Here is a 26,520-nt window from a genome sequence, read left to right on the forward strand (position 1 = left end):
TATATTTCACTGCCAGTAGTTCTCTGTTCTTGATGTCTATGCCATAGAAATAATACATTTGCGACAGAATAGTCGTAGTCCACCAGTTTCTCAAGGGTGATAAGAACAAATGGACCAAGCACATGGCACAGGGACTTCAATTTAGTTTGATGTCTTCTTAGAATAGGGTTTTTTAATGAAATTAAGTCTAGATGAACCAGGATCTTAAGTGTTTACTGTGTGCCATTGTCGAATTTTCCATCAGAGTGACAACAAAATGTTTGGGTGGTATTTATGTATTTTGGGTTCAATCTACAAGTTTGAGGGTCCGCTCACAGACAGTAGAACATGGTAATTGCAGTCCCATAACACCACCTGTATAACTCCAAAAACATTAAAATGGGTCTGTTGTGTATTTTTTCTCAAGTGATTCTACTCAGTTTGTCCAGTGGATCTCAATGACTCATCTCCTTCTCTAAAGCCACAGCTGGGATGTGAGCAGGACCCCTAGTACCTTGAGATTCCCCCATGTCCTCCAGGTTATCAAGTAGTTCATTCTTAATATATTTATTTTGTTGTGACATATAAATAACAAACTAAGGTGCAAACCAGCACCTGGAACAATTTTACAACATCAGAGGTAAGCAGGACATCACAGTATCAGCATACGTGGACTACCTACAGGGCATCAAGCAACAGATTTGGTGAAGGATAAGATTTATGGATAACCTAAATGACATTACAGTACAAACTTGGAGCTATGTCACAGTGCATGACTGGTCTCATCATCAGCAAGATCCAGATCGTAGTGTTTTAACCAGCTCCCCCAGACCTCAAAGAGTTTACGTGGGAATCCCCTATTCTTATAAGTGACTTTCTCTGCCGCCATATACATGTCTATCCCCGCCTTCCATTTACCTAAGGTCGGGGCTTCTGGCACCCCCGAACGTCTTGAACGTCTCTCTTAGCCACCATCAGTCCCAGGTAGCAAAAGAGGAGTTTAGCCTGTGGGACAGCCACATCAGATGTGACACCTAGTAGAATGTGCTTGGGCTTGAGAGGAATGTCAACTCCGCGTATGTTGCTGGAGTTCCCTTTCCACCCTTGACCAATATACCTGAACAGCTGGGCAGTCTCAAAGCATGCACACAGTTGCTGCATCCCACACTTCCCATTTTGTGACGTCATTAACGGTCCCAGTAGACGCGATGTAGTAGCTTGAGCTGTATCAGCCTCAGCCTGTACTTGATGGCCAACTCCTTTCAGGGCATCAGGGCCACCTCCCAGTCCACATCATCCATCTCTCCCACGTTCATCACCGACCTTTCTTTCAGCTTACCCAGTGTGTTGGGCATGCTTTTGTTGAATGTTTTATAAGTGAGAGAGCTCACCTTTGTTTTAAGCTTTCCCATGAGCAACCTACACTCAAGGTGAGTTTATTTGGGTATGTGTAGTTCTCCAAGGCCTTCTGTCTGCCAAGTTGCATGTATTTTAATTATTGGTTTGTGCAAATTTGGTAGTCCCTCTGTTGGAAGGAAATGGAATAAGGTTTCCATATCTTCCAAGACGTCACCGATCTGAATAATCTCATTCCCCAAATCCCTTGAGTTTCCCCACTTCCCCCATTATCACCCCCTCTCTCATAGGCATTACTTAAGACACCTTTTAGCCCATCCTATTTATCTAGTGGCTTACTTCCAGGCCTCCAATGTCACCTTAATTGCCGGCAGAAACTGTCAGATGCCCTTCCTTCTGTACATATAGTGAAGGTGCAACGGTGTGAGGAACTGTGCTTGATCCAACCTAAAGGTTGAATGTCCCGGAGGTGCGAACGTTCAGTCGTTTATGGCTGCCGGATGTGCAGCCCATTAGTAGGCCCCGGCATCTGGGAGGGCTATCCCACCTTTATATGGGTTGCGCTGCACAAACTTGAGCGCTATTCTAGGGTGCCTCCAGTTTCACAGTAGACTCCTCAGTTCCCCCTCTAATTGGGCTAGCATATCCTCCGAGGTTTTATAGTATGTGTTCTGTCGTGTATATAGGAGTTTAGGGAGTGTGATCATTTTGAAAATGGCTGCCCTCCCCAAGGGCATTAGGGGCAGAGCACACCAGCACACTGCATCTTCTTGAAAATTCTGTAATACCTGCCCCAGGTTCTTGGTCAGATACATCTCTCTATAGGGAGCCACATATATGCCCAAGTACTGGAAACCTTCCATTTCCACTTGGAGCCTCTGAGGGAGGGCAGTCAAGTCAAATGAGCCGGATGGCTGGCAAAGTACTGAAATCCCAATTTATGTTGTGTCCAGAGTGGGTGACATAAGTCCAAAAAGTCTGGAGGACGTCTGGGATTGTTGTTGTCAGCTCAGTGACTTATAAGAGTATATCGTCAGCATAAAACAAGACCATTTCCTCCTCCAAGTTGGCATCAGAGACCCTGAATCCCAGGATGTCGGCATGAGCATGGATCATGCAGGCTGTTAGAAATGGGGTCTTTGGTTGACAGTCAGGTTACCCCCTGTTCAAGCAAGGACCCTCACTCTAGTCAGGGTAAAAGAGAATCACCCTCAGCTAACCCCTGCTTACCCCCTTGGTAGCTTGGCAGAGCAGTAGGCTTAACCTCAGAGTGCTAGGTGTAAAGTGTTTGTACCAACACACACAGCAACTTAATGAAAACACTACAAAATGACACAACACCGGTTTAGAAAAATAGGAAATATTTATCCAAACAAAACAAGACCAAAACGAAAAAAATCCGACATACACAAGTCAAGTTATGAATTTTTAAAGATTAAACTCAAAAATAGCGCTTAGAAACAAAAATGCTACGATGAGATGTTAACACGGCGTCGTGACGGAGTCGTTCCCAACAAGCTGACACCAGCGGCGCCGGACACGGAGTCGTGTAGACCCCCAAGTACAGTACCTTTGGTGAAGAGTGAAAACAAGCCGATGCGCGAAATTGGGAATCGCGGCGTCTGTGCGAAACGTTGAATCCGTGCACTTCGAGCGGCGTCGGTCATGACGTGGTGCGGCGACTTCCACGGAGTCGCGGACTTCAGCGGGGCTGCTGCGGTGTCGGGCCTGCAAAGAGCGTCGCGTTCCAGCGAAGGTCACGGCGTCAGGTGCAGGCGGCGTTACCGGATTCAGCAGCGGCGTCGGTCCGAAGTCGATTATCTTGGATTTCCACAAGCTTTCCTTTCAAGGGCCCAGGGACTGGGTAGGGCACCACTTGTCGGGGCAGGAGTCTCTCCAGGGACTCCAGGTGCTGGCAGAGAGAAGTCTTCAGACACACACCAGGGGGTTGGAGCTGGCATTGTCAGAGGCAGGCACAGTCCTTTCAGATGAGAGTGACCACTCCACCCCTCCCTCCTAGCAGAGATGGCTAATCAGGAAATGCAGGTTAAACCCCAGCCCCCTTTGTGTCACTGTCTAGTGCGAGGTGAAAAGCAACCCAACTGTCAAACTGACCCAGACAGGGAATCCACAAACAAGGCAGAGTCACAGAGTGGTTTAAGCAAGAAAATGCTCACTTTCTAAAAGTGGCATTTTCAAACGCACAATCTTAAAATCAACTTTACTAAAAGATGTATTTTTAAATTGTGAGTTCAGGGACCCCAAACTCCACATGTCCATCTACTCTCTAGGGGAATCTACACTTTAATCATATTTAAAGGTAGCCCCGATGTTATCCTATGAGAGAGACAGGCCTTGCAACAGTGAAAAACGAAGTTGGCAGTATTTCACTGTCAGGACATATATCCACATTACTATATGTCCTACCTTATCCATACACTGCACCCTGCCCTTGGGGCTACCTAGGGCCTACCTTAGGGGTGCCTTACATGTAAGAAAAGGGAAGATTTAGGCCTGGCAAGTGGGTACACTTGTCAAGTCAAATTTACAGTGTAAAAATACACACACAGACACTGCAGTGGCAGGTCTGAGACATGAATACTTGTGTGGGTGGCACAACCAGTGCTGCAGGTCCACTAGTAACATTTGATTTACAGGCCCTAGGCACCTCTAGTGCACTTTACTAGGGACTTAATAGTAAAACAAATATGCCAATCATGGATAAACCAATTACATACAATTTACACAGAGAGCATATGCACTTTAGCACTGGTTAGCAGTGGTAAAGTGCTCAGAGTTCAAAAGCCAACAGCAACAGGTCAGAAAAAATAGGAGGCAGGAGGCAAAAAGATTGAGGATGACCCTGCATAAGCAAAGAAGGCCAAGACCTTAATTATGAGGGCAAATAGCAAGGAGGGCAGGGGGCCCTCAATCGGGAAGGCCAATGAAAGGGTACCGTTATCCCTCACCTGCTGTGGGGGCCTCATATAATAATGTTGTCCACTTTCTATAGTTCGGGCTGAAACCAAATTACTCTAGTGTTTGGTGAAGGAAGGGCCAGTGGATTGCATCAAATGCCTTTTCGGCATCCAACACAAGAAATAGATGTGGCTCCTCACTTTTGGATACCGTGCATCCAATTATTCAATAAATCTACCAGGGAAGAAGCCAGGCTGTTGTCTTTGTATGAACGGAACCACAACTGTATAACTTGCAACTGGTCTCAGGCTTACCCTTCTGATATACTACGGTAATGGTAGCACTTTGTAGGTCAGGCTGTAGTTCTCTCTTGTCCCCGGCCTCCAAGAAAAGGTCCAACAAATACGGCTTAGTATTTCAGCATATCACTTAATGAATTCATTCAGAAGGCTGTTGGGCCCTGACTGTTTCCCTCGTTTTAGTCTTGAGATGGCTGCCTGGACCTTGGGGAGTGTGATCACTTCCTGTGGTGCTGCTCAACCACCAGCGGGCACCACTGGGATATCTACTGTGTCTAAGTAGTCCTTGATGCACTTGCCATCAGACAGACAATGCGCCCTGTAGAACAACCCATATAGTACCTTGCAAATACCTCTGCTATGTCCCTGTCCGACAAGTAGGCTGCCCCAGACTCATCATTGGTAGACCACACCCCGCCTCTGCTTTCCTCCTGCTTAACCATGCTAGCATCTTGCCCGCTTTGTCCCGGACATTGTACAGGCGATGATGTGTCACTAATATATGTTTCTTTACTTCCCCCTGCGCCAGATCACAGTATACTGTAAGGAGCACCTCAGTTCTTTGGAGAATCTGTGGGTCCACCCAAGGCCCAGAGGGCTCCTCCAGGTGTAAAAACTTGTGCTCATTTTCTTCTACCTCCTCAATCTCTTGCTGATCCATGTGTGCTGTTATGCTCTGTGCCCTGTCTCTGAGGACTGCCTTATAGGCCTCACAGAGAGCTCTTGCTGAGTCCACGACCCCTTGTTTTCCGTGAAGTAGAGTTCCATTTCACTGTGTCCTACAAGTCCCATGCCTTTAGGTTCCAGCCCATGCCCTGAGTTGTCATTTCCTACCAACCGTAATCCAGAGAGGCAGTTGGTCAGGCAATCCCCATGCCAGGTGTTCAGAATTGTCCACAGTGGCCACCTCATCCGCAGGGGCAAATACGTAATCAGTCCTAGAGAAGACCATGTGTGTCCCCAAGAAATTTGAATAACCTCTTCCTCCCGAATGGTGGCGCCTCAAAGAGACCCTACTTGGCCATGAATTGTGCCAAGAGGGTGCCCCTAGGGGAAACTATAGCTCTTCCAGAATGGTCCAGATCCGTGTCCAGGACATCGTTGTAATCCTCACTTACAATAGGCAAGGAGGAACAGCACTGATTTCTCCATGGTGGAAGCCTGTAACTGGGAGGAGTATAGACCCTTATCAGAGTGATCTCCGTTCTCCTTAAAGTCCCTGTACCCTTTCGTAGCTCCTGTTCTGATCCACCTAGGTCCACATCACCCGAAACAGATGGCTCTTTTTAATCAGTATAGCCAATCCCCTGGAACTGGAAGTGAACCTTGTATGTGCTTAAAGTTGTGTATGCTCCCCTTCCCAAGAAGCAGCACTTTGTCCCCAACAGATGTATCTGCTAAAGAAGGACTGTGTCTGGCTTCAGGCGTCATATATATTGAGCGACCAGGCCGCGTTTAAGCTTGTTACCCAGTCTGTTACTATTCAATGATAGTATGGAGTACTGCATGTCCTCCATCGATCTAACCTGTCCATTAATGGATTGTGTGGCAATGTCCAAGTGTCTGCTTGCCCAAGCTCTAAATGTGATGTGTCTATGGATGCCCCCTTCTCTACAAACTGGATGAAACCTTCAAAACACCTGGGTCTCCTCCTTTCCCCCACCATTCCCCCAACTCCCCTTTTAGCACCCTCCACAAATGTAGAACCTAATGTCAACAGAACAACCACTCATAAGTAAGTTCAGAGAGGTCTGTAGCCCGAGCAGTCTCCTGCCACCTCCAGTATGCCATCCAGTTGTACTTCTATGTGCGCAATCTCTCCATCCTGGGTCCTTCACCATCGCTGTCGTTCAGCCTACCCGCTAGGTCTTCACCTGAGTCTTGCCTCTCTTACACCACCTCCTGGATTCTGGCCAGACCCAGTGCCATTCCGGTAATCTAGCCAGTCCCATGTCACCCACAGGGAGCTGCAGAAGTGAGTGGTCCCATTCTAAAACCTTCAGTATGGCCTTGTATAAGAGGTTGAGTTTCTGCTTAACAGCCCGGAATTACTTTCTTTGGGCCAGGGCCCTGCATGTGTAGTCAGGGAAAGTTTGTTTCATGGTCCCTTCAAATTAAGGGTCCCCATTCTTTCTGGCCCACTGCAGTTTTGTGTCTCTGTTCCTATAGTTAAGAATTTTAACAATAATAGCCCTTGAGGGGGTGGGTGGTGGAATGGGTCTCCAGGCAGAGGACTTCTGACCAATCCTCTGTATGCTCTTTCTATCACAAAGAAGCCAGTCAGGGACCCATCACCCATCAATCCGGTGAGTCGTAGTTTGAGGAAGAGCCCCGTCGCCTCCCTCTGCCCGCTCCAGGAATCCCACAAAGCACAGATTGCAACACCTGGATTTCCCTTCTGTGTCCTGCAGGTACTCATCAAAGCGATTAGCTTGCTCTGACAAAGTGTACACCGTAGTCGTCAGTAGTTGTACCTCATGCGTAAGCACCTGCACCTATCCCTCAGTCTCTTTGGAGCGCTCCGCCCCGGGCCATGTGGAAGAATGTGGCTTGGCACCAGCCTCTCCCGGTGGGTATCTCACGTAGTGTGGAGGCCACCCCCTCCCTTACAGCCTTCCTTTGGTGGTGGACAGCCAGACAGTGAACATAAAGGGGGTTGGGGCAAAAGTGATCTTTTCCTGCACTCTCTGTAGCCCCCAGCTCAGGGTCCTGTTTCAGGGTCTCTTGTGCCGCACAGTCAGGCAACTCGCTTGGAGGGGAGCGCGCCATCAGCCGCAGGGTCTCCTGCGTGCCTCAGCCCTCCCAGGTGGTCCTGCATCAGGCTCTCAGTATTGGTGGGGGGAGAAGATAAGAGGAATGCCCCAGTCAAGCCCCTAAATAGAGTGCAGCCTAGGGTCTGGTGGCGATCACTACGCGGGCAGCCCAATTCGAGTTGGGGTGCCCTGCGGTTTCAGACCGCACTTCCCAGCGTCTTGTCTCGTCTCCCTTGTCTTGGGGCCCAGCAGCAGGTGCAGCTGTTTCTGCCGGTGATGCTGGGCTGTCTGACTTTCCCGGCCGCACTCTTCGCTGCTATGCCTGCTCTTCAGTGATCAGGCCTGCTCCGCTCAGCAATGTCCCCGCAACGCTGATCGGTCTTTTGGGGGGTTCCCCTTGCTCAATCCCATTGCAGCCTCTCATAGGAATTGAGGTGTGTTTGTCATGCAGGAAGCCGCAGGATTTTGCTGGACTGCAGCAGGGTGCTGTGGAGCTCCAGAATAGCACGTTTTATGGGCCATTTTGCCTGGCCTCACCCCACCAAGTAATTCATTCTTGTCCATTCTTATGATGATGTCAATTATATTGAAAACAATTCCTGTTTCTGGATCCTAAATACAGGTGGCTCTTGCTCCTTTTCAGCACTCTGAACCCAGCCCAACAGGCCCTCCAGCTAGCTTTCTACAGCTTTCACAGCTTCTGTGTTTCTCATTTTCTCGTACAGATCTGAACACAGTGGTTTGATTGAGTACAGCACAGCCTTTTCACCAGTTGTTAGTTCTACATCATCCATGGGGACCTTAGGACCCCTGTGATGTTCCTGGGTCCTAGCCCTAGTGTGTGGCAAAGGTAACTCTTATTTGCCTTTCTGCCATTCTGTTCCAGATTCTTCCACATGCTGTAAAACAAGTATGTTTTGCCCATAAGGTAACATAAAAGATTATCCACCAAAGGGTCCTATCTGCTGTACATTTCAACATTAGGCAACACAATCCAGAACATCATTGCCTTGGGTTGTGTGCACCGGAGGCTCCGTGTCTGGGAACAGAGTCCATAACAAGATGGGGCTTTCAGAGCACACACTCTTCACCCATTGCAGATCATATCATAACATTCAGTCCAGGTCTCACTGTCCACCCCACACACAACTTCCAATGCTAGTTTCTGTGCTGCCTCAGTTAAGCTACAGTCTCAGGTGCTCACCGGCCTCTCTTCACTGCATTCCATGAGGTGCGTGGCCTCAGCGAATTGCCTTCTCTGACTTGTTTAGTTTCATGTACCTCACAAACCAAGGGATAAAGGCAGATGGGAGCGTTGGGGGGAGAGGGGGCGCAACAAGGCAACAATTCTGCTAGGGTGGGCTTATTATTATGTTAACAGGCAACATCTCTGCTAGGTTGGGATCATTATTCTGATGTTGTCGGATGAACTGGCAGGATCCTACAATTTTCCACTGCTCCTGGCTTGTGAAGTTATTGTAAGGCTGTGAGAGACATAGGAAATTTGAAAACCACACACCCAGCGAACAAGGCTTGAGGTATTTGCCCTAAAAATACCTCCACCTTACAATCTGGCCAGTGCTTTCACAGATTAGCTGACCTGCCACTCTCCCCATCTGTGAGGGGTTTGAGTGGTTGAAGAATATGAACAAACCAGGAGGAAAGCAGTAGAGTGCTATTGGGCTGACAGTTTAAAAATGGTAAAAACGGTAACAAGGACCTAGCCCAAATATGGCTACTGTGAGGACAGAATTGTTTCTACATCACTCATCACAGAAATTGGCAGATGCTGTCTGCTATTGTAGAAAAGATGATCTCCAGAAGTGAGACTCTGAAAACCTTCACTACCTTCAGCATCTAGCTACAGACAGTAATAACTGGCTGTTCCCTAAGGCTAATGATTTCCATACAGTACAAGGTCCTTTATTGCAGAAAGATAGACTCATTCACTTGCCATTAACAAGGCAGTGAAAGGACTTTTCAGTTTCATAAACATCACATGCAGAGCATTTTGTGACCACAGTATGTCCACTGTTAACATTATAAGCATTCCAGTCAGAGGACTCTGTATTAAAGCTGACTTGAAGAACTCAATGACGTATGTAAAATTCTCTCATGCAGGGCTGGAAAGACATGCCTTCTTTTAAAGTCTTACCTTTGCAAAAGTATATTCTCTTGCTTATTTGACAGAAAGTTTAGTTTTTTACATATAGTAAAAGTATCTTGATGCTTTAGTACCATGTGTATTATGAGCACAACATCATGGATGCTTTGACTGTACAATTCCTGCTACAGTCAAACCTCTTGCTATTGCAGAGTTCGTGAACATTGCTACTGCAGTAATGTCTCAGCTGGCGTCGTCAACAACTGGTTTGCTTAACACTGGTCTGGAAAATTACAAGGATACTTTGAGAATGGATTCAGATGTTTCATAGAAATGAAGACTACTGGTATTATTAATATATTGGTGTTCAATGGCATATGTAGTTGCAGATACACATGCTAGGCATATAGATTCCAACATCTAGTGTTGGGCACAGAGTGTTACAAGTTGTTTTTGTTCGAAGAAGCCTTTTAGAGTCACGGGATCGAGTGACTCCTCTTCTCAGTTCCATTGCGCCTGGTCATCGACTCCATTGTTAGATTGTTTTCTTTCCGCCGTCAGGTTCGGACGTGTTTCCTCTCGCTCCGAGATTTTGATTCGGAAAACTCTAGAAAACCTTACCTTTTGTCAGTATTGTATCGATCGCGTTCTTCATCTAGCATCGAACCAGTAGTACCATCGGAAAACCACTTTGTTCGCCCTTCGGGGCGCGCACGCCTAACTCGGGCCTATTTGGGCCGACCACGTGGAGAGCATGATGAATTGGACTCCATTCCGATTCTGTCCTCTGTGTCACACTAAGTACCCATACACAGACCATCATTTGGTTTGCAACCTCTGCCTTTCTCCAGACCATTGAGAGGAAAACTGCAAGGCCTGTCGATCGTTCCGATCGAAAAAAACTCTTAGAGACCAAAGAGTAAGAAGGCTGGAAATGGCGTCGAAGAGCGGTGAACATTTCGACGTTACCGAAGAGGAACAGACGCAAACAGCAGTCTCTATCCGAGACACAGAGACGGAGCAGAAATCCAAAGACGACAGACCCTTCACAGCTGGCCAGCATGTGAGTACGTCTACCTCTGCACCCCCACACAAAAAAACAACAGAAGGCCTTGGGTACACCACTGCCAAAAGGCCATGGTTTGGCACGGAAAAAGACTGTCGGCCCTTGTGTTCAGCACCAAAAAAGGCCACACCTCTGACTACTTCGGAGTCCACAAAAAAGTATCAAGGGCTCCATTTAGAACTCCAGCAAAAAACTGTAATTTTCGGAGTTGAAAATTAGAAAGACAGTTTCAGAGCCGAGACCTTCCACAACATTTTCGATACTGAAAAAACATCAAACTTCGGAATGGAAAAAGACAGGTTATACAGAGGAGCAAGGACTTTCCAAAAGACTATGAGAAAGCCATAAAACCTCTGAGGAAGAGTCGGACATTGAACCAATTCTGCAAAATATGGATGAGAGACAAGGATACACATCCATAAAGAGACAGGATAATTATTACAGCACCTCCTCTAAAGACAAAGGGAAATCTGGCATTCCAAGAGGAACTGGACACTGCACAGCCCCCAGCCAAAGTGCCACAGCAAAAAGAGAAGCCAGCACCTCCTCAGTCTTCTCCTCCTCATTCTCCGCACCTACCTACCTCTCCTCACACCAGCCCTCAACCAATGCATTCTCCAACACATTCATTTGCTTCTCAAGAAGACATTGTTGATCCATGGGACCTTTATGACCCTGATCCCATCCCAGAGAACGACCCAGACACTTACCCCTCTAAACCATCTCCACCTGAAGGTACAGTATACAATCAGGTTATAGCCAGGGCTGCAGCCTATCATGGGGTAACCATGCACACAGAACCATTAGAGGAAGACTTTTTGTTTAATATGTTATCCTCAACACATTCTAGCTACCAATGCTTCCCAATGCTACCAGCCATGGTAAAGCACACAGACCACTGTTTAATGAGCCTGTGAAAGCAAGGATAATCACACCTAGAATAGAAAAGAAGTATCAGCCTGCACCCTCTGACCCTGATTACATCACCCAACAGGTGCCTCCCGATTCAGTAGTGGTTAGTGCTGCACGAAAGAGGGCAAATAGCCAGTCCTCAGGAGATGCACCCCCTCCTGATGAGAGCAGGAAATTTGACGCTGCAGGAAAGTTGCGTCCCAAGCAGCAAACCAATGGAGGATAGCTAATTCCCAGGCACTACTAGGCCGTTATGATAGAGCCCATTGGGATGAGATGCAGGATATCATACAGCATCTCCCAAAAGAGCACCAAAAGAGGGCACAACAGGTAGTAGAGGAATGGCAAGCTATCAGTAACAACCAGATAAGGTCTGCCATTGATTAGGCTGATAAAGCTTCAAGGAACGTGAACACAGCAATTACCATTCAAAGACATGCAGGGCTGCGCTCCTCTGGTTTTAAACCAGAAATCCAGCAGGCTGTGTTAAACATGCCTTTTGACAAGAAACATCTTTTTGGGCCAGAGGTGGACACTAGAATAGAAAAATTGCAAAAAGACTCTGATACAGCCAAGGCAATGGGTGCTCTCTATACTACACCATATAGGGGGTCATTTCGTAAGCCTCAGTTTTGAGGAGGTTTTAGACCACAATCCTCGGAAGCATCAACTTCACAAGCAAAACCAACTTATCAAACCCAGTACCAACGAGGTGGGTTTAGAGGCGCATATAGAGGACAATACTCTAGAAATAGAGGTAAATTCCAAACCTCGAAACAACCAGCAACACAACCAAAACAGTGACTTTCCTCACTCCCTTCCACTCCACACATCTCCTGTGAAGGGGTGGGCGGGGGGGAGACTACAACAGTTCCATGCACATTGGAAAAATATCACCACAGACAACTGGGTGTTATCAATTATCCGCAATGGCTATTGCCTAGAATTGATAAACACTCCTCCAACTGTTCCACCAATGTATCACAAATTAACCCCAGAACATACAGTTCTGTTACAACAAGAGGTTCAATCTCTACACTCAAACAAGCAATAGAATTAGTTCCACAGTCACAACTAGGAACAGGAGTTTACTCACTATACTTTCTAATTCTCAAAAAAATTGCACCCTCAGGCCAATATTAGACCTCAGGCCCCTAAGCCTCTACATCCTATCAGAACATTTTCACATGGTAACTTTGCAAGATGTTATCCCACTGCTACAGCAAGACTTTATGACAGCCTTATACCTCAAAGATGCGTATTTCCACATACCCATCCATCCAGCTCACAGAAGATACCTCAGGTTTGTTATACAAGGAAAACACTACCAATTCAAAGTGTTACCTTTCGGCATAACAACAGCTCAAAGGGTATTCACAAAGTGCTTAGCAGTAGTAGCAGCTCACCTAAGAAAACAACATATCCATGTATTTCCATATTCAGACAGTTGGCTAATAAAATCAAGCAATGGTACACAAAGCCAAAATTATACATGTTACGTGATAGAAACTCTGCACACCCTAGGGTTTTCTATAAACTACCAATAGTCACACCTTCAACCAGCACAAGTACAACCGTATTTAGGTGCTATCCTAAATACTCAACTAGCTCTAGCATATCCAAATACACAAAGCATACAAGATTTTCAAAATCTAATTCCACTTATACAACCAAATCAACAATACACTGTAAGATTTGTCATGAAAATACTAGGAATGATGGCGTCTTGCATTGCAATAGTCCCACATGCAAGATTAAACATGAGGCCCTTACAACAGTGCCTTGCACAACAGTGGTCACATGCACACAGTCAACTTCAATATCTAGTATTGGTAGACCGCCAGACACATATGTCCCTTCAGTGGTGGAATCGGAGCAGCTTAATCAAGGGGCGGTCATTTGAGGACCCTGGGCCTCAGACCATAATTAATAACAGATGCATCAGTGATTGGTTGGGGAGCTCACCTAAACAATCACAACATTCAAGGCCAATGGGATGTCAAACTGAAAAGCTACACATAAATCATTTAGAGTTATTAGCTGTGTTCCTTGACCTCAAAGCTTTTCAACCTCTTCTCAAATAGAAGAATGTTCTTATAAAAACAGACAACATGACAACCATGTATTATCTCAACAAGCAGGGAGGGATACATTTTATTTCAACTGTCCCTTCTAGCCCTAACAATTTGGCAATGGGCAATTAACAATCAAATTAATCTATTAGCACAGTACATTCCATGGATAGACAATCAGTTGGCAGATGTCCTCAGCAGAAATCACCAACAGACACACAAATGGGAGATTCACCCTCAAGTACTTCAAAAGTACTTTCCAAAGTGGGGATCATCAAACATAGATCTGTTCGCAACAAGCGAAAATACAAAATGCCAAAACTTTGCATCCAAGCACCCACATCCCCTATCCAAGGGCAATGCTCTGTGGATCAATTGGTCAGGGATATTTGCTAATGCTTTTCCCCCTCTTCCACTCCTTCCATTTCTGGTCAACAAGTTGCGTCAAACTTCACTCAACATGATACTTATAGCACCAACATGGCCACGTCAGCCATGGTACACAACACTACTAGATCTATCTGTGGTACCTCACTCCAAACTCCCATAGACACCAGATTTGTTAACAAAAAACAAAGGTCAAATCAGACATCCAGACCCCAATGCTCTCAATCTAGCGATTTGGCTCCTGAAGTCATTGAATTTGGATATTTAAAACTCCCATTAGAATGTATGGAAGTTACAACAAGCACGTAAACCCACTACTAGACAGTGCTACGTAAACAAATGGGAAATATTTGTTTATTGTCAATCTAAAACCATGGATCCTCTTACAGCATCAATACAAGACATTGTATGTTATTTGTTTGATTTGCAAAAATCAAATTTAGCTTTTTCCTCAATAAAAATACATCTTACTGCAATATCTGCATATTTACAAACTATTTAAGATAGTTCTTTATTTAGAGTTCCTGTTATTAAAGCTTTCATGGAAGGCTTAAAACACATCATTTCACCAAGAACACCACCAGTTCCAACATGGAATTTAGATATAGTACTTACCAGACTTATGGGACCACCTTTTGAACCCATGCACTCTTGCCAAATTCAATTTCTAACATGGACAGTTGCCTTCCTTGTGGCAAATACTTCTTTACCGAGAGTAGGTGAAATACAAGATTTTATTCTTGAAGAACCTTTTTTCCAAGTACACAAACACAAAGTTGTACTAAGAACAAATCCAACATTTCTACCAAAAGTAGTCTCACATTTTCACATCACTCAAACAGTGGAACTGCCAGTCATCTTCCCACAGCCAGATTCTGTGGCAGAAAGAGCTCTACATACATTAGATCTCAAAAGAGCTTTAATGTATTACATAGACAGAACTAAACAATTTAGGAAAACAAAACAACTTTTTGTAGCTTTCCAACAACCACATACAGGCAATCCTATATCAAAACAAGGTTTAGCAAGATGGATTGTTAGGTGTATACAAACATGCTATATCAAAGCAAAAAGACAACTTGTCCTCACTCTTAAAGCACATTCTATAAGAATGAACGGTGCAACAATGGCTTTTTTAGGAAACATACCAATGGTTGATATATGTAAAGCAGCTACATGGTCAACACTTCATACATTTATTAAACACTACTGTGTAGGTGTTTTCCCACAACAAGCCACAGTAGGACAAGCTGTCCGGAGAACATTATTTCAAACAACTTCAACTCCTACAGGCTAGCCACCGCTATTTTGGGAGGACAAACTGCTTTGTAGTCTGTGCGTAGCATGTGTATCTGCAGCTACACATGACATTGAACGGAAAATGTCACTTACCCAGTGTACATCTGTTCGTGGCATGTTGTGCTGTAGATTCACATGCACCCTCCCTTCTCCCCGGAAGCCTGTAGTCGTTTAAGTTAATACATTTGTACATATGTATATATATTTACATTTGCATGGACATCTCTTTTCTCTTATATACTATATCGCTCCTTTCTTCACCCTCTATGGGAAAACAATCTAACAATGGAGTCATTGACCATGTGCAATGGAACCGAGTAGAGGAGTCTCTCGATCCTGTGACTCTAAAAGACTTTTTTGAACAAAAGCAACTCGTAACACTCCGAGCCCAACCCTAGATGTCGGAATCGATATGCATAGCATGTGAATCTACAGCACAACATGCTACAAACAGATGTACACTGGGTAAGGGATATTTTCCATATAAGGCATGTTCGAGTTTTGTATTTTGGTTTGTATTTTTTATCCAGTTTAAATTGTAATTAAATGTTATTTAGTGCCTAGGACACGTTTTAAATCAGTAAGAAAATAAACAATTACACATACATTTTTACATTTCCAACATCTTAATTTCTTAATCTTGACTTGTCCAGAAATGAGATGTAGAAACAGATGAGAATAACCTGATTTTTAAAAAACTCTTCTTCACCAGATACGCCACTTCACTGTACTGTTGTACTGTTTTATTACAGATGGTAACATTAGTACCTCATGTTATACGCTCTTCTGATTCTTTTTTTTCCTTCCACAGCTCTTTGTTTTCACAGATGGAGAGGTTGGGAACACTAAAGCAGTGATTGCAGAAGTCCACGCCAACAGTTCTAAGCACCGGTAAGAAAATTCTGATCTTTTTCTCACTTTCCCAGGACAGCCTTCTCCTTCTGTAACCCATGATTCAATACCCCTCTCCCTGCTTTCATTTTACTCTCCATTATCTCCTCTCCTAATCTGTCCCATATCCAATAACATCCTTTTTCCTTGGCTGGTCAAGCATTTACAACTTATTGCTGTATCTCAGAAGCACCATACCTTCTATGTATCTTCCACGTATGCCAGAATATCTTGCGTTTTAGATTTCTCTGCATAGTATGCCTGACTCAGTATTCTATACCAGTATGCAACATACCATGGTTCTCCTTTTTATAATGGTTTGTATCTGTTCGGAGTCTGCAGCATCTCATCCTCGGTGACACAGTTTAATATACAATGATGGCTAATACAGTATTTTACATCCTTCCATTATTACGGAATAAATGCTAAGAGAAGACATCTTGAAGTCTGGAATATAGGGTAATTCTAAGGTATGATGGACTACATTATGATTATGGGGTAGTAGACTGGATTGCTAAATTGGTGATTGAATGGGTACACTGTTGGAAGGATGTTAATTTGAACTCTGCTGTCAAACTTAACTTTCTTGGTTCCGCAAATGAATTCAGATAGTTGGTAAGATGGATCTTCTGACAAATAGCCTGTCTGTAACCGATCTATTTGATTGGATGGCAGCACTGCTAAATAGTTGTTTGGTATTACATTGGACTGAGATTTTAAAGTCTTTAGTGTGCATGTGGGTGGATTGGTTTGTGTATGGGTGTGGTGTAACTGTAGAGTTCTGTATTGTAGTTCTCATTATGTAGGATTGTTGTACTGAAGAGGCAGTATAGCCCATTGCAGATGGGCAGCATATTAATTGGTTTATTGTACTAGACTGGAGGGGCATAGACTTGTTTTGGCCTGTGTTTGATATGCTTTGATGTTGTGTGTGATGACTTGACTTACGGTGTTATTGTTTTTGTGCCTTGGTGTGTCATGGAGCAAGGTGGAGAGAAATGTAGAATGCTGTGATTGGGTTGTGTTTGATTGGAAGGATGTGTATCTACACTGTATCCTATATGGTTATTAATTTGGTGTTCCGAATGATTGGCAGAGGCACCTCAAATCAAGTCACTGCCAGGGTGTAACTATGCTTATGCATGGAAGGGTGTGAAAGAGAGTGAGAGAAGCTGTACATGTGCTTATGCCTAATATCCTGGTTTCCTTAGATGAAAGATGGTTCCTTGCCTTGGATGTCATAGTGGGTAATGCAGATAACTTTGATGGCGGAACTTCTGGCCTTGTGTAGGCAGTGAAGAGCTTGAAGGGTGAAGGCGATGCGGTCAGTTAGCCAAAAACTGCCTTTTGCGAGAACTCTTGAAAAGGAAGTGGTAGGTCCCTGATGGTAGGTAGTTGTTGAGAATGGTTGTACTGAAATAGTGAAAGTGCTGTTTACAGGATGTCATTGAAGGATTTGGCGAAGGGGCAGGGTTTAGCTGATGAGCCAGCTGGATCCTTTACCTTGAATCATTTCGAGGATTGAGTTGATTGAAATAAAACTGGTGTGTTGTCTGCTGGTTTGCATCGTCCTGAGGTTAGTCTGAGTAGGAAAAAAGCCCTGCGTCTTCTGAAGTGTTTTATCAACATCTGTGACTTTAAGGCAAAAATCTCTGTAGTGATGGTACACAAGGCTTGACAGTGGCTTTCTTTGTGAGGATGCCCTCTAAGTTGCTAATTTCTGTGAGAATTCTCTGATTTACCTTAGTTGGACATTTGGTGTTGGAAACCCCTGGGGGTTAAAGACTCTTTTTGCCTTCTTGATCGAAGGTTTGTATATCCTATTAAGATATTGCTAGCATGTTTTGACATGCTAGTTGATAACCTCCTTGAATTGCCTTTAAATGCAGTAGTTCGCTCCCTTTGACTTTTATTTTAGAGAACATATTTTCTCTGCTCTATTTCTTAAGTCTACTAGGGCAAGTGTATAGGTGTCTAGTCTATTTTTTTAATTTGATTTATTGTTTGCAAATCATGATATTCATCTCATAAAGGCATCATGGTGGTAGGGGTAAGTGGTGGTCAGTGTAATGCAAAACGAAAAAATGTCCTTTAGGCAAAAAAACTAAAATATAGATAGGAGAGTAAAACCAATTGAGAAAAATTCACGTCAGGATGTATTAACAGGAACAGAAAAATTTTCTAAGAGCCAGATAAAAGTGAATAGTTCTGAGGTGTATAGGGAGATTATTACACCAGTTAGGGACCAGGCAGCTGAGGGAGTGCCTTCCCATACAAGCCCTCTTAAAGCACGTTGCAAATAGTAGATTAGCATTAGAACAAAGGTTACTTTCAGGCAAGTGGTGCCCAAAACTGTCTCTTATCAATATAAAGTAAGATGTACTTTCTGATGGATACTTTTAAAATTATTTCACAAACATCTTAAGGGGAAGAATGAATCCTTGGAACATAAATTACCAATACTTTGCTATATGATTTGTCATTTCCCTTATTAGGTATAAATTGCTTTCTTGACATACCAAATCCTCACATATATTTAGCTTTTGCAATAAGTTTTTTATATATACAGAACAGTCTTTTTAAATACAATACTCTCATTCTGACATAATCACTAACGTTTTCCAAACAATAACATCATTTTGTACAAAATTAAACATGTGGTGTCCTTGTTTCACACATTTGATACAGTAACAGTATTTCTTATTCAATCCTGGTTCAATGTTCCGAAACCTATATATTTATCTGTAGGAAATATTACATTTTTCCTTATCATATTGCATGATGCTGTATGGTCTCTTGAGAACAACTCTATTTGGTAGGTGGCTTCCTTTATGAAGTGTCGACTCATTTCAGCCCCCTCTATCCCTTTCTTTTGGGCCTCATCAGGACTTGTACAAGGACTTTATTGTGGTCGGTTGCCAGGTGCCCTTGTGGTAGTACTTGTAAAAAATAAATGAGAAAAAAAAGTGAAGCAGCTAAATCACACTGTGATTCTGTGGCAGGGGAACGGTTTAAGGTACCCAATGTGTTGAGTGGCTGTCCCTTGTGGGAGGCCCGCCCATACAAAGGTATCCCTGGTAGGATCCTGCAAGTGGTAAATGGTGTGTTCCCCTCTGATATAGAAAGGCAATCTCTTAAGCATTTCTTTTCGATGTCTTTGTATATCCTGTGCATAAGGCACAGGATTTTGAAAGAGATCCTCTGCCTAAACAATGCCAGTAGATTTGAGTTCTGTCTCGTGAGACAAGCTTGCAATGTTTAGGGGTGTGGAATTTAATAAAATATCCACTTGTCCTTGGGACACGATTCATAAATCTACTTGTCCTGTAACAAAATGCACTTGTCCCTTTTGTGCCATGTAGGGCGAAGACAAAACATGGCAGCAATCTCATTATGTATGGGCTCTGATAATAGCCTCCCTGATTATGCCATGGCTCATACTATAGTAGGGTTTTAACACAAGCAAATTCCTTATTTTGTCACCTTTCCACAGATGTACATACTTAGGCCCTTATTACGAGTCTCTGAGGTCCTGGGACCGCCAGACTCGGATTGGTGGTTGGACCACTGCCAAAGCAGCGGTCCAACCTCCACATTATGACCGTGGCCACGCCGGCGGTCTTAATCCACCAGGGCAGTGGGATTAAAAGTCTCATCTCCGTGGGCTTTTGCATGACGGTTCCACTGCAAAGGCTGGCGGAGACGAGGCCACATGGGGGCCTCTGCACTGCCCATGCACTTGGCATAGGCAGTGCAGGGGCCCCCATGGACAGCCCTGTCGCGCTTTTCACTGCCTGAATTACAGGCAGTGAAAAGCACGGTGGGTGCTGTCGCACCTGATTCCCCGCAAAATTGCCGCCGGCTCGATTACGTCAATGTTGTGGCCTGTTTTCCACTGGGCCAGCAGGTGGAAACAGAAACTCGTAATAAGGCCAGCGGGTGGAAAACCGGAGTGGCGCTTTTCCAGCTCAAAGAGTTTGGGTGGGACCCATAATGAGGGCATTAGACTGCATGTTTTAGTGGTTTTTACCAGCTTTTCTCTAATTGTTTTCCATGTTGAGAAAGCTTGGACATTTATTTCTGACAATTGGGTGAAAAGTGTAAGTGCAGGGAAAGTGAACTTGTAAATACACAACAGATTTTCGCATGTCAATTCTAGGCGTACATATTTGCTCCAGTTAAAATGTATTTCACAAATATTTTCTAGGAATACCATTTCCTTGCCTACGTCTGTAAATTCGTGGTTATTCATGAGTTGTAAATCTGCATTAACAGTGAGGGCCCAGCAGCTCCCACAACAATAAAGTTTTACAAAAGTTATGTCAAAACAAGACATGCATTTAGGAAAACAAAAGGCTGACGACCAATGTCAAACCCACTGACTTTGACAATGCCTGTTTATTTTCATGGTTCCCATAATCTTGTTGAAACTAGTTTCACTGGATTTTCAATTATGGATAAAAATGTTTAGAAATACTAGCATGCATCAACACATTTTACTAAATGATGCTTCAAAGAAATGGTACCTAGAATTTCACAGCAAAACGTTTTTTCCCTCATTGCATTTTTTAATAAAGGTCTTGATTTTGAACTCAAAGAGTCCTAAGTATTGCTTTCAAGCTTTTCCAAATATTTTCATCTAATCACAGAGCCTTCTGGGAACATTATACGTAGCTTCATATTGTGCAACTTTGCAAACGTGTGTACACATTTTTATACTGGAACTACTATCAATAGTGCTGTCTGAGCTTACTACATTTCCTTAGCACGCTCACCCTAATAATAAAGGCTTTGCATTAATTAAACATAAATACAAGTTCAAACAGCTTTAACCTATGGGCACAAGTTTTACCTTTACAGTAGACAATGCCCTTCCCCGATCCATAATGTGGTACAGTAAACTGGCAGCCAAAGGGTTTGTACTGCAGGGTATTGGGCCTACTTGTCCCAAGGTCAAAATAAATATGAAAACTTGTTGCTCTTGACCTCAAACAATATTTCCTGGGTGCCGGGTTATAGGAATTCCACACCCCTGGACATAGTTTAGTGTGCAACATTCTAAACTGCAGAATTCTGTGTTTGTTTCAACTTGGTAAAGCTCCTGTCTGGCAAGTCAAGGTACAGTATGTTACAGTAGTCCGTTCTAGAATATGTGCAGATACCACTTGCCAATCTGGTCCGATGAGCAAAAGGGGAAGAATTTTTATTGAAGACATCCAAGTCGATAGAAAAATAATAACGGGACAGCTTATCTGTGGAGGCTTGAGTTGGAGAATGTTTTGAGTTCCAATAACTTTATTTTGAAAGCTCACTGCACTACCATTTTAAAGAGTCAGTGTAGATTTTTTTTTAAATAAATAAACTACAGAACTACTAAACATACACTACCTACTAATGTGGTAACATTTGAGTTTACAATATCAGAAATACATGAATAATTAAAAATCTGTTTGAACAAGGCCTAAGGTTTTATCCAGATTTCCTTTTCAGTTAACAATCTAGTTTAAGAAACCCATGTTAAAAAGCTGCGTTTAACTGCAGTTTCCTAGACAAATTAGTGCAGGCTATGTTATTGAAATATGGGGGGGATGTAACTTTTAGATTACACTGTCCTAGTGCCGTCCAGCTCTAAACATTTACAATCATTAACAAATGTCAATGTCTTTCCATATTTTGTGAATGGGTCTATTTGCTCCTTTATTTCATAGATCATCGCTTCAGTTAGAATTGTGTTTACCATGCCAGGGTGAGTAGCATCAAATCAAATGTGAAATGGCTATGGTGCATTTTGGATCTGTGACTCATGCTTTCATACCATGTATTCGCTAAAGATTACTCCATCTTTGTGACAAAGAAAAGTGCTGAAGACACCACAACCAAGGTCACAGATCCAAATAATACAAAATATGTTTCAATATATAGCATAAACCCTTTTCAAGAAGTTGTAGTGACCTTAATATAAGATGTACAATTTAGAAAATGTGACGTTAAAAACATTCTTCATTAAGTCTCCAATGCTGAAATGGATTAACTTGTCAGGTGGTAGTCTCTCTTGTTTATGAATTTTCTGTAGACCATCAAATGCCGTAACTCTGGGTTACTCATTAATAGGTACTAAAATTCTGCCCGAAACAATGGTCCTTTCTCAACCCAGGAATCAAGAATAATGTTTAGTTATTGTGGGTTTGTCAGGATCTGTTGAAGCTCCTTCTGTGTTCCTGTATAGAATGTTTTCATTATTTCTCCTCCATAATCCTTTGCTTTCAGAATCATCAAACTGCCCATTTCGTCAGCACTTTTTATGGTAATTAACTTGTCAGTCTTGTAGTGTTTTGTTTTCTAACAAGTAAATCTTTCACATTCACCCGTTACACTTTTTCAAAAGGATCTCTCAACACCAGTTGGTGAAATGAACGTGAACTTGTTTCTTATATTGCTACCTAGAGCCTGATCATTTCTGATTCCAAGATCTTGTATAATGTCCTTATCTAAAATTGTTTCTGGTTCCAGGATTACAGGATCTGCTAAGTTTAATATGTCTTTCTTTCAGAATTTATTTGGGTTTGGTTGTATTCACTACATTACTGGCTAGCATTCTTTTCTTGTACTGCAAAAGGTTTTTTTTTTATTTCACTTTTCTTTAAAACGTGAATGTGTCAGACTTTAACTGTACCAAATGTACTCTTACGCTCAGCATAATAGTGCCCTCTTTTCAGAACCTTCACTTTAGAAAGGTTACATACTATAGGTCTTGAATGTCGTTTCTGTCCTCAGTGGCCCAATCTGGTCTCTATGCTTCATTATAGGGAGCCTTCCCCCACTTTCTTCTCTGTGTTGTTTTTCCAGCTCCTCTTATATGTTAACATATATTCTTCCCCTTGCTGTGTTTCTTTTTTGATAATTCCATTCATCTAAAAATGAAAATGTGGGGCCTGCCTCACTTCTGAGTGGCCGGAGTCACTTACAAATGAGTGTACTCCCACTTTCTATGCATTCTAGGGTTTCTTTTTATACTTCTATTTCTCCCGAGATTATAGTTTTCCGGCAGAAAGAATGCAGACAGTTGCTGTTGTAGTCCCTCTGGTGATTTAAGAATTTTCTTTTTTTTTTTTTTGCTTTAATTTTGTCTTGCAGAGCCAAAAGGTTGTTTTAATTGAAACCCTCTACTTTAATTGCTAGTTTTCACATTTTACCATTAGCTCCTGTTGAGAACTGTCCCATACTACTACTACTTATTTAGTGATAGGTTTCATTAGTTGGCTCAAAAAATGCATTCTTTATCCTGGGGGTGTGATATTTCATTCTTACAAAGTGGTGAAAATAAAAATAGAAGCATAGAAACACTCACTGATGGAATTTGGCACTCTAATTCCGTACAAAATCAGTAAAATCCAAGACTGTTTGGACCATTAATAATGGAGGTGAACTGAACGTATATGCTGCAAGTGTATGGAACACAAACAATCCTGGTGACAAAATATGATGTGAAATTGTAACAGCCCCATTAAATGAAGTAAAAAGAATATTGTCGATTTTGAGAACTTCTTTCCTGTTCAGTCCTTAGATGGGTATTTGATGTTAACATGTATATGTATTCGGTCATTTTTAACAAAAAGGTATCAGTTTGTCTGAAAAAAGTAGTCTCTGTGCACTAGCTATTCACAAATGATATATTGTGTTGTACCAGTAAAGATAATGTGTTTCTGATTGGCATTTGTGGAAACATTGCTAGTCAAAATGTAAGTTCATTGAGTTATTACTTCTTCCTTTGAACTACCTGGATATGCATACAATTTACATTTTGTAAAAAGAATAACAAAAGTTCTTAAATGCCTCCTATGCTCCCAGTTTGTACTGTCTAGTTGAGTAGATTAATGTTTTGTCGGGAAGCACTTGTGGCATAAGCATTGTTAATGGACTCTGGTGTTAATAATGCTACAAAGACTGTGTGTTGGAACTGATTTGTGGCATCAGCACATTTGAATGTGTGTGAAATCAGATTGTGCTGCAGCAAACCTAAAAGTGGGAAATTGATTCAAAGTGATAGATGTGGTGCTGTGTGTTGATTGAGAGTGATCTGGTGTTGTGCATCCATTCAGGGTTTGTTTTACTGCATTTCCGGGTCATCATAATGTTCATAATACATAGCTTTTTTGCAGCTGGATTCACATGCTGTGCACTATTTCTCCATCTAGTGGTTAGGTCTGGAAAATTGTGTTCTAGGCTTTTTTTTTGTTCCCCCTGGAGCGTTGTCGACCACCATTTGGTGCTTAGTCCGTCCTTCGTGTCACATCAGATGGCACCCCAGACATTCCTGTGTGTTGCTGCCATCATCAGATTTTTTTTCCCACTCTTGGGTCTGAAAGCACGACGGGAGAGCTCAGAAATGTTTTTTTAAGATACATAATTTTATTTTATTTTTTTAAAGAAAAGAACGAAGCTCGGAAGACTACGTCGAAAGAGAAAGCAAGAGGAGAACAGAGACCTCGCCACACCCCACTCTGAGAGGCCGCTGGGAATCAGCCTTGTGCCTCGCCGGGGGACACTGCAGAGAAACACCTGCGGACGCAGTAGGAGTCACTGGAGGAGCAAATAGGTCCCACCACCGACTGAGAATGAAGACAGAGTGGGCAAGTAAGGGCCATTGAAAATACCCTTTTTAAGTTTAGCCCAAAGTGCCACCACAAGTTAGCAAAAAGGGAACCCCACGACGTCTGCAACCTTAAGCAGCCCAAAGACCACAGGGATGGAGACTGCAAGGCCTGCGCAGAATTTGTGCCAACAACTCTGAAGTAGGATGCAGGCAAAGACTGGAACACTATACCATGTCCCAGAAGCAGGATTCACTCCTCCACCTAGGCCTCTCGAGCAATGACGAGGAGAATGTGGAGGAAGCAGAAACAGCGAGAGGGGGTAGACTCGGACGTTGTAATATTAAAGCCACAAACTGAGAAAGTTCTACTGCAAAAGAAGGGGTTGAAGGACGTCAGAAAGAAAAAGGCAAAACCGTCAAAGGGCTTGTACCCTAACCCCTCTGACAAAACAACAAAATCAGCCTTGGCACTGAAAACGGCGGTGACGTAAGTTCAGCAAAGACAAAAAGAGCCATGTTGATCCCTACCTAAGGATACAGAAGGCCAGAAAGCATAATCGAAAGAATCAACGAAAGACCCCAAATGCGAGGGACAAGGCAAGAACATCAAAGATGGCGAAACCCATAGACCCCAAAAAGAAAGCTTCAACAACAGACAAGGCAGATCTACGGTCACAAGACCTTGAAAGAAAGAAGAGAAAAATTGAGGCAGAAATGACCACTATTATCCAGGGAAAAAAGAAATTCGACAATTATTTGAAGAAATTCCACATCCCAGCGAAAACTCTGGCCTGGGAGTAGGCTGAATCGGTGCTGGAGGCATCAACAACCCCAAAACCACTCAAGGAAGAACAGGAAGAGTGCTTTGAGGCAGGCGATGAGTACGCTCAAGGCTTCAATGATTCCAGCCATCTTGAGGACACATGGCAGGATCTTGACGTTGATTCACCGGAGGAGGGTAGAGAACTACCCATGGTGGCCATCTCCACCTGATGGCTTGGCCATGTACAACAACCTAGTAGAAAGGGCTGCAGACACCAATGGGGTGCAGCTGGAAGAAGAGGCGAAGGAGGGATCATATTTCCTCCTAGAGACACTACTGCCACCCTAAAAGGGAAACCTTTACTTGCCCATGCTGCCCAGCATACTGGATCATGGCAAGGAGGCCTTTAAGGAACCAGCTAACGTGAGGGCTCTCACGCCCAGTGTGGAGAAAAAATACAAGTACTTCACGCAGAACCTTAAATACATCAATGGCAACCTCCCCGCAGACTCAATTGTTGTGACCACTGCGAGGAAGATAAACAACGCGCGCACCTCCACGGGTCCACCTCCAGAGAAAGAAAGTAAGAGGCTGGACTTGGTGGAAAGAAAAATGGAAAGGGAGACTACCACGCAATTGAGGATAGTAACTCCAATGCCCTCATGAACTGCTATGGACACCAGCAAAGGCAGGGACTCGAAGTCCTCATGCAGCACCTCCCTGAGGATTACAAAAGGAGGGCCAAGGCGATAATTCAGGAATGGAAGGGCATTGCAAATACATGCCTAAAGTCAGCACTAGATGCAGCGGATGCGGCCAGCAGACAGATGTGCACACACAACCCTAAGGAGACACGTCTGGCTTAGCATCTAAGGATTCAAGCCTGCGGTACAGGCATCAATAATAAATATGCCATTCATAGGGGACGCCCTATTCAGACAGGCAGTGGATGACACCCTACAACAAATAAAAAAGGACAATTAAACGGCAAGAGTAATGGGCGCTCTGCAGTTGAGGGGAATGCATAAAATGGGCACCCCAGTAGAAGCCCCACAGGCAGAACTCCATTCATTAGAGGGCAGCAGCAAAGCCAGCAACAGGGGCCTTCCTTTCAACACTCAACCGCA

At 43.4% G+C, this 26,520-nt stretch overlaps 1 protein-coding gene across 2 annotated transcripts in view; it reads left to right on the forward strand.

The window, feature by feature from the left end:
• VWA5A (von Willebrand factor A domain containing 5A) overlaps positions 1-26,520 on the forward strand; it is a 368,835-nt gene that overhangs the window by 164,999 nt on the left and 177,316 nt on the right. For both annotated transcript variants that reach the window (XM_069213389.1, XM_069213388.1), the window contains exon 10: positions 15,958-16,037. In XM_069213389.1, the coding sequence (XP_069069490.1) occupies positions 15,958-16,037 (80 nt within the window). The remainder of the gene's footprint in view (positions 1-15,957; positions 16,038-26,520) is intronic.

The sequence above is a fragment of the Pleurodeles waltl genome, chromosome 11 (assembly GCF_031143425.1).
Source record: "Pleurodeles waltl isolate 20211129_DDA chromosome 11, aPleWal1.hap1.20221129, whole genome shotgun sequence".
NCBI lineage: Eukaryota > Metazoa > Chordata > Amphibia > Caudata > Salamandridae > Pleurodeles > Pleurodeles waltl.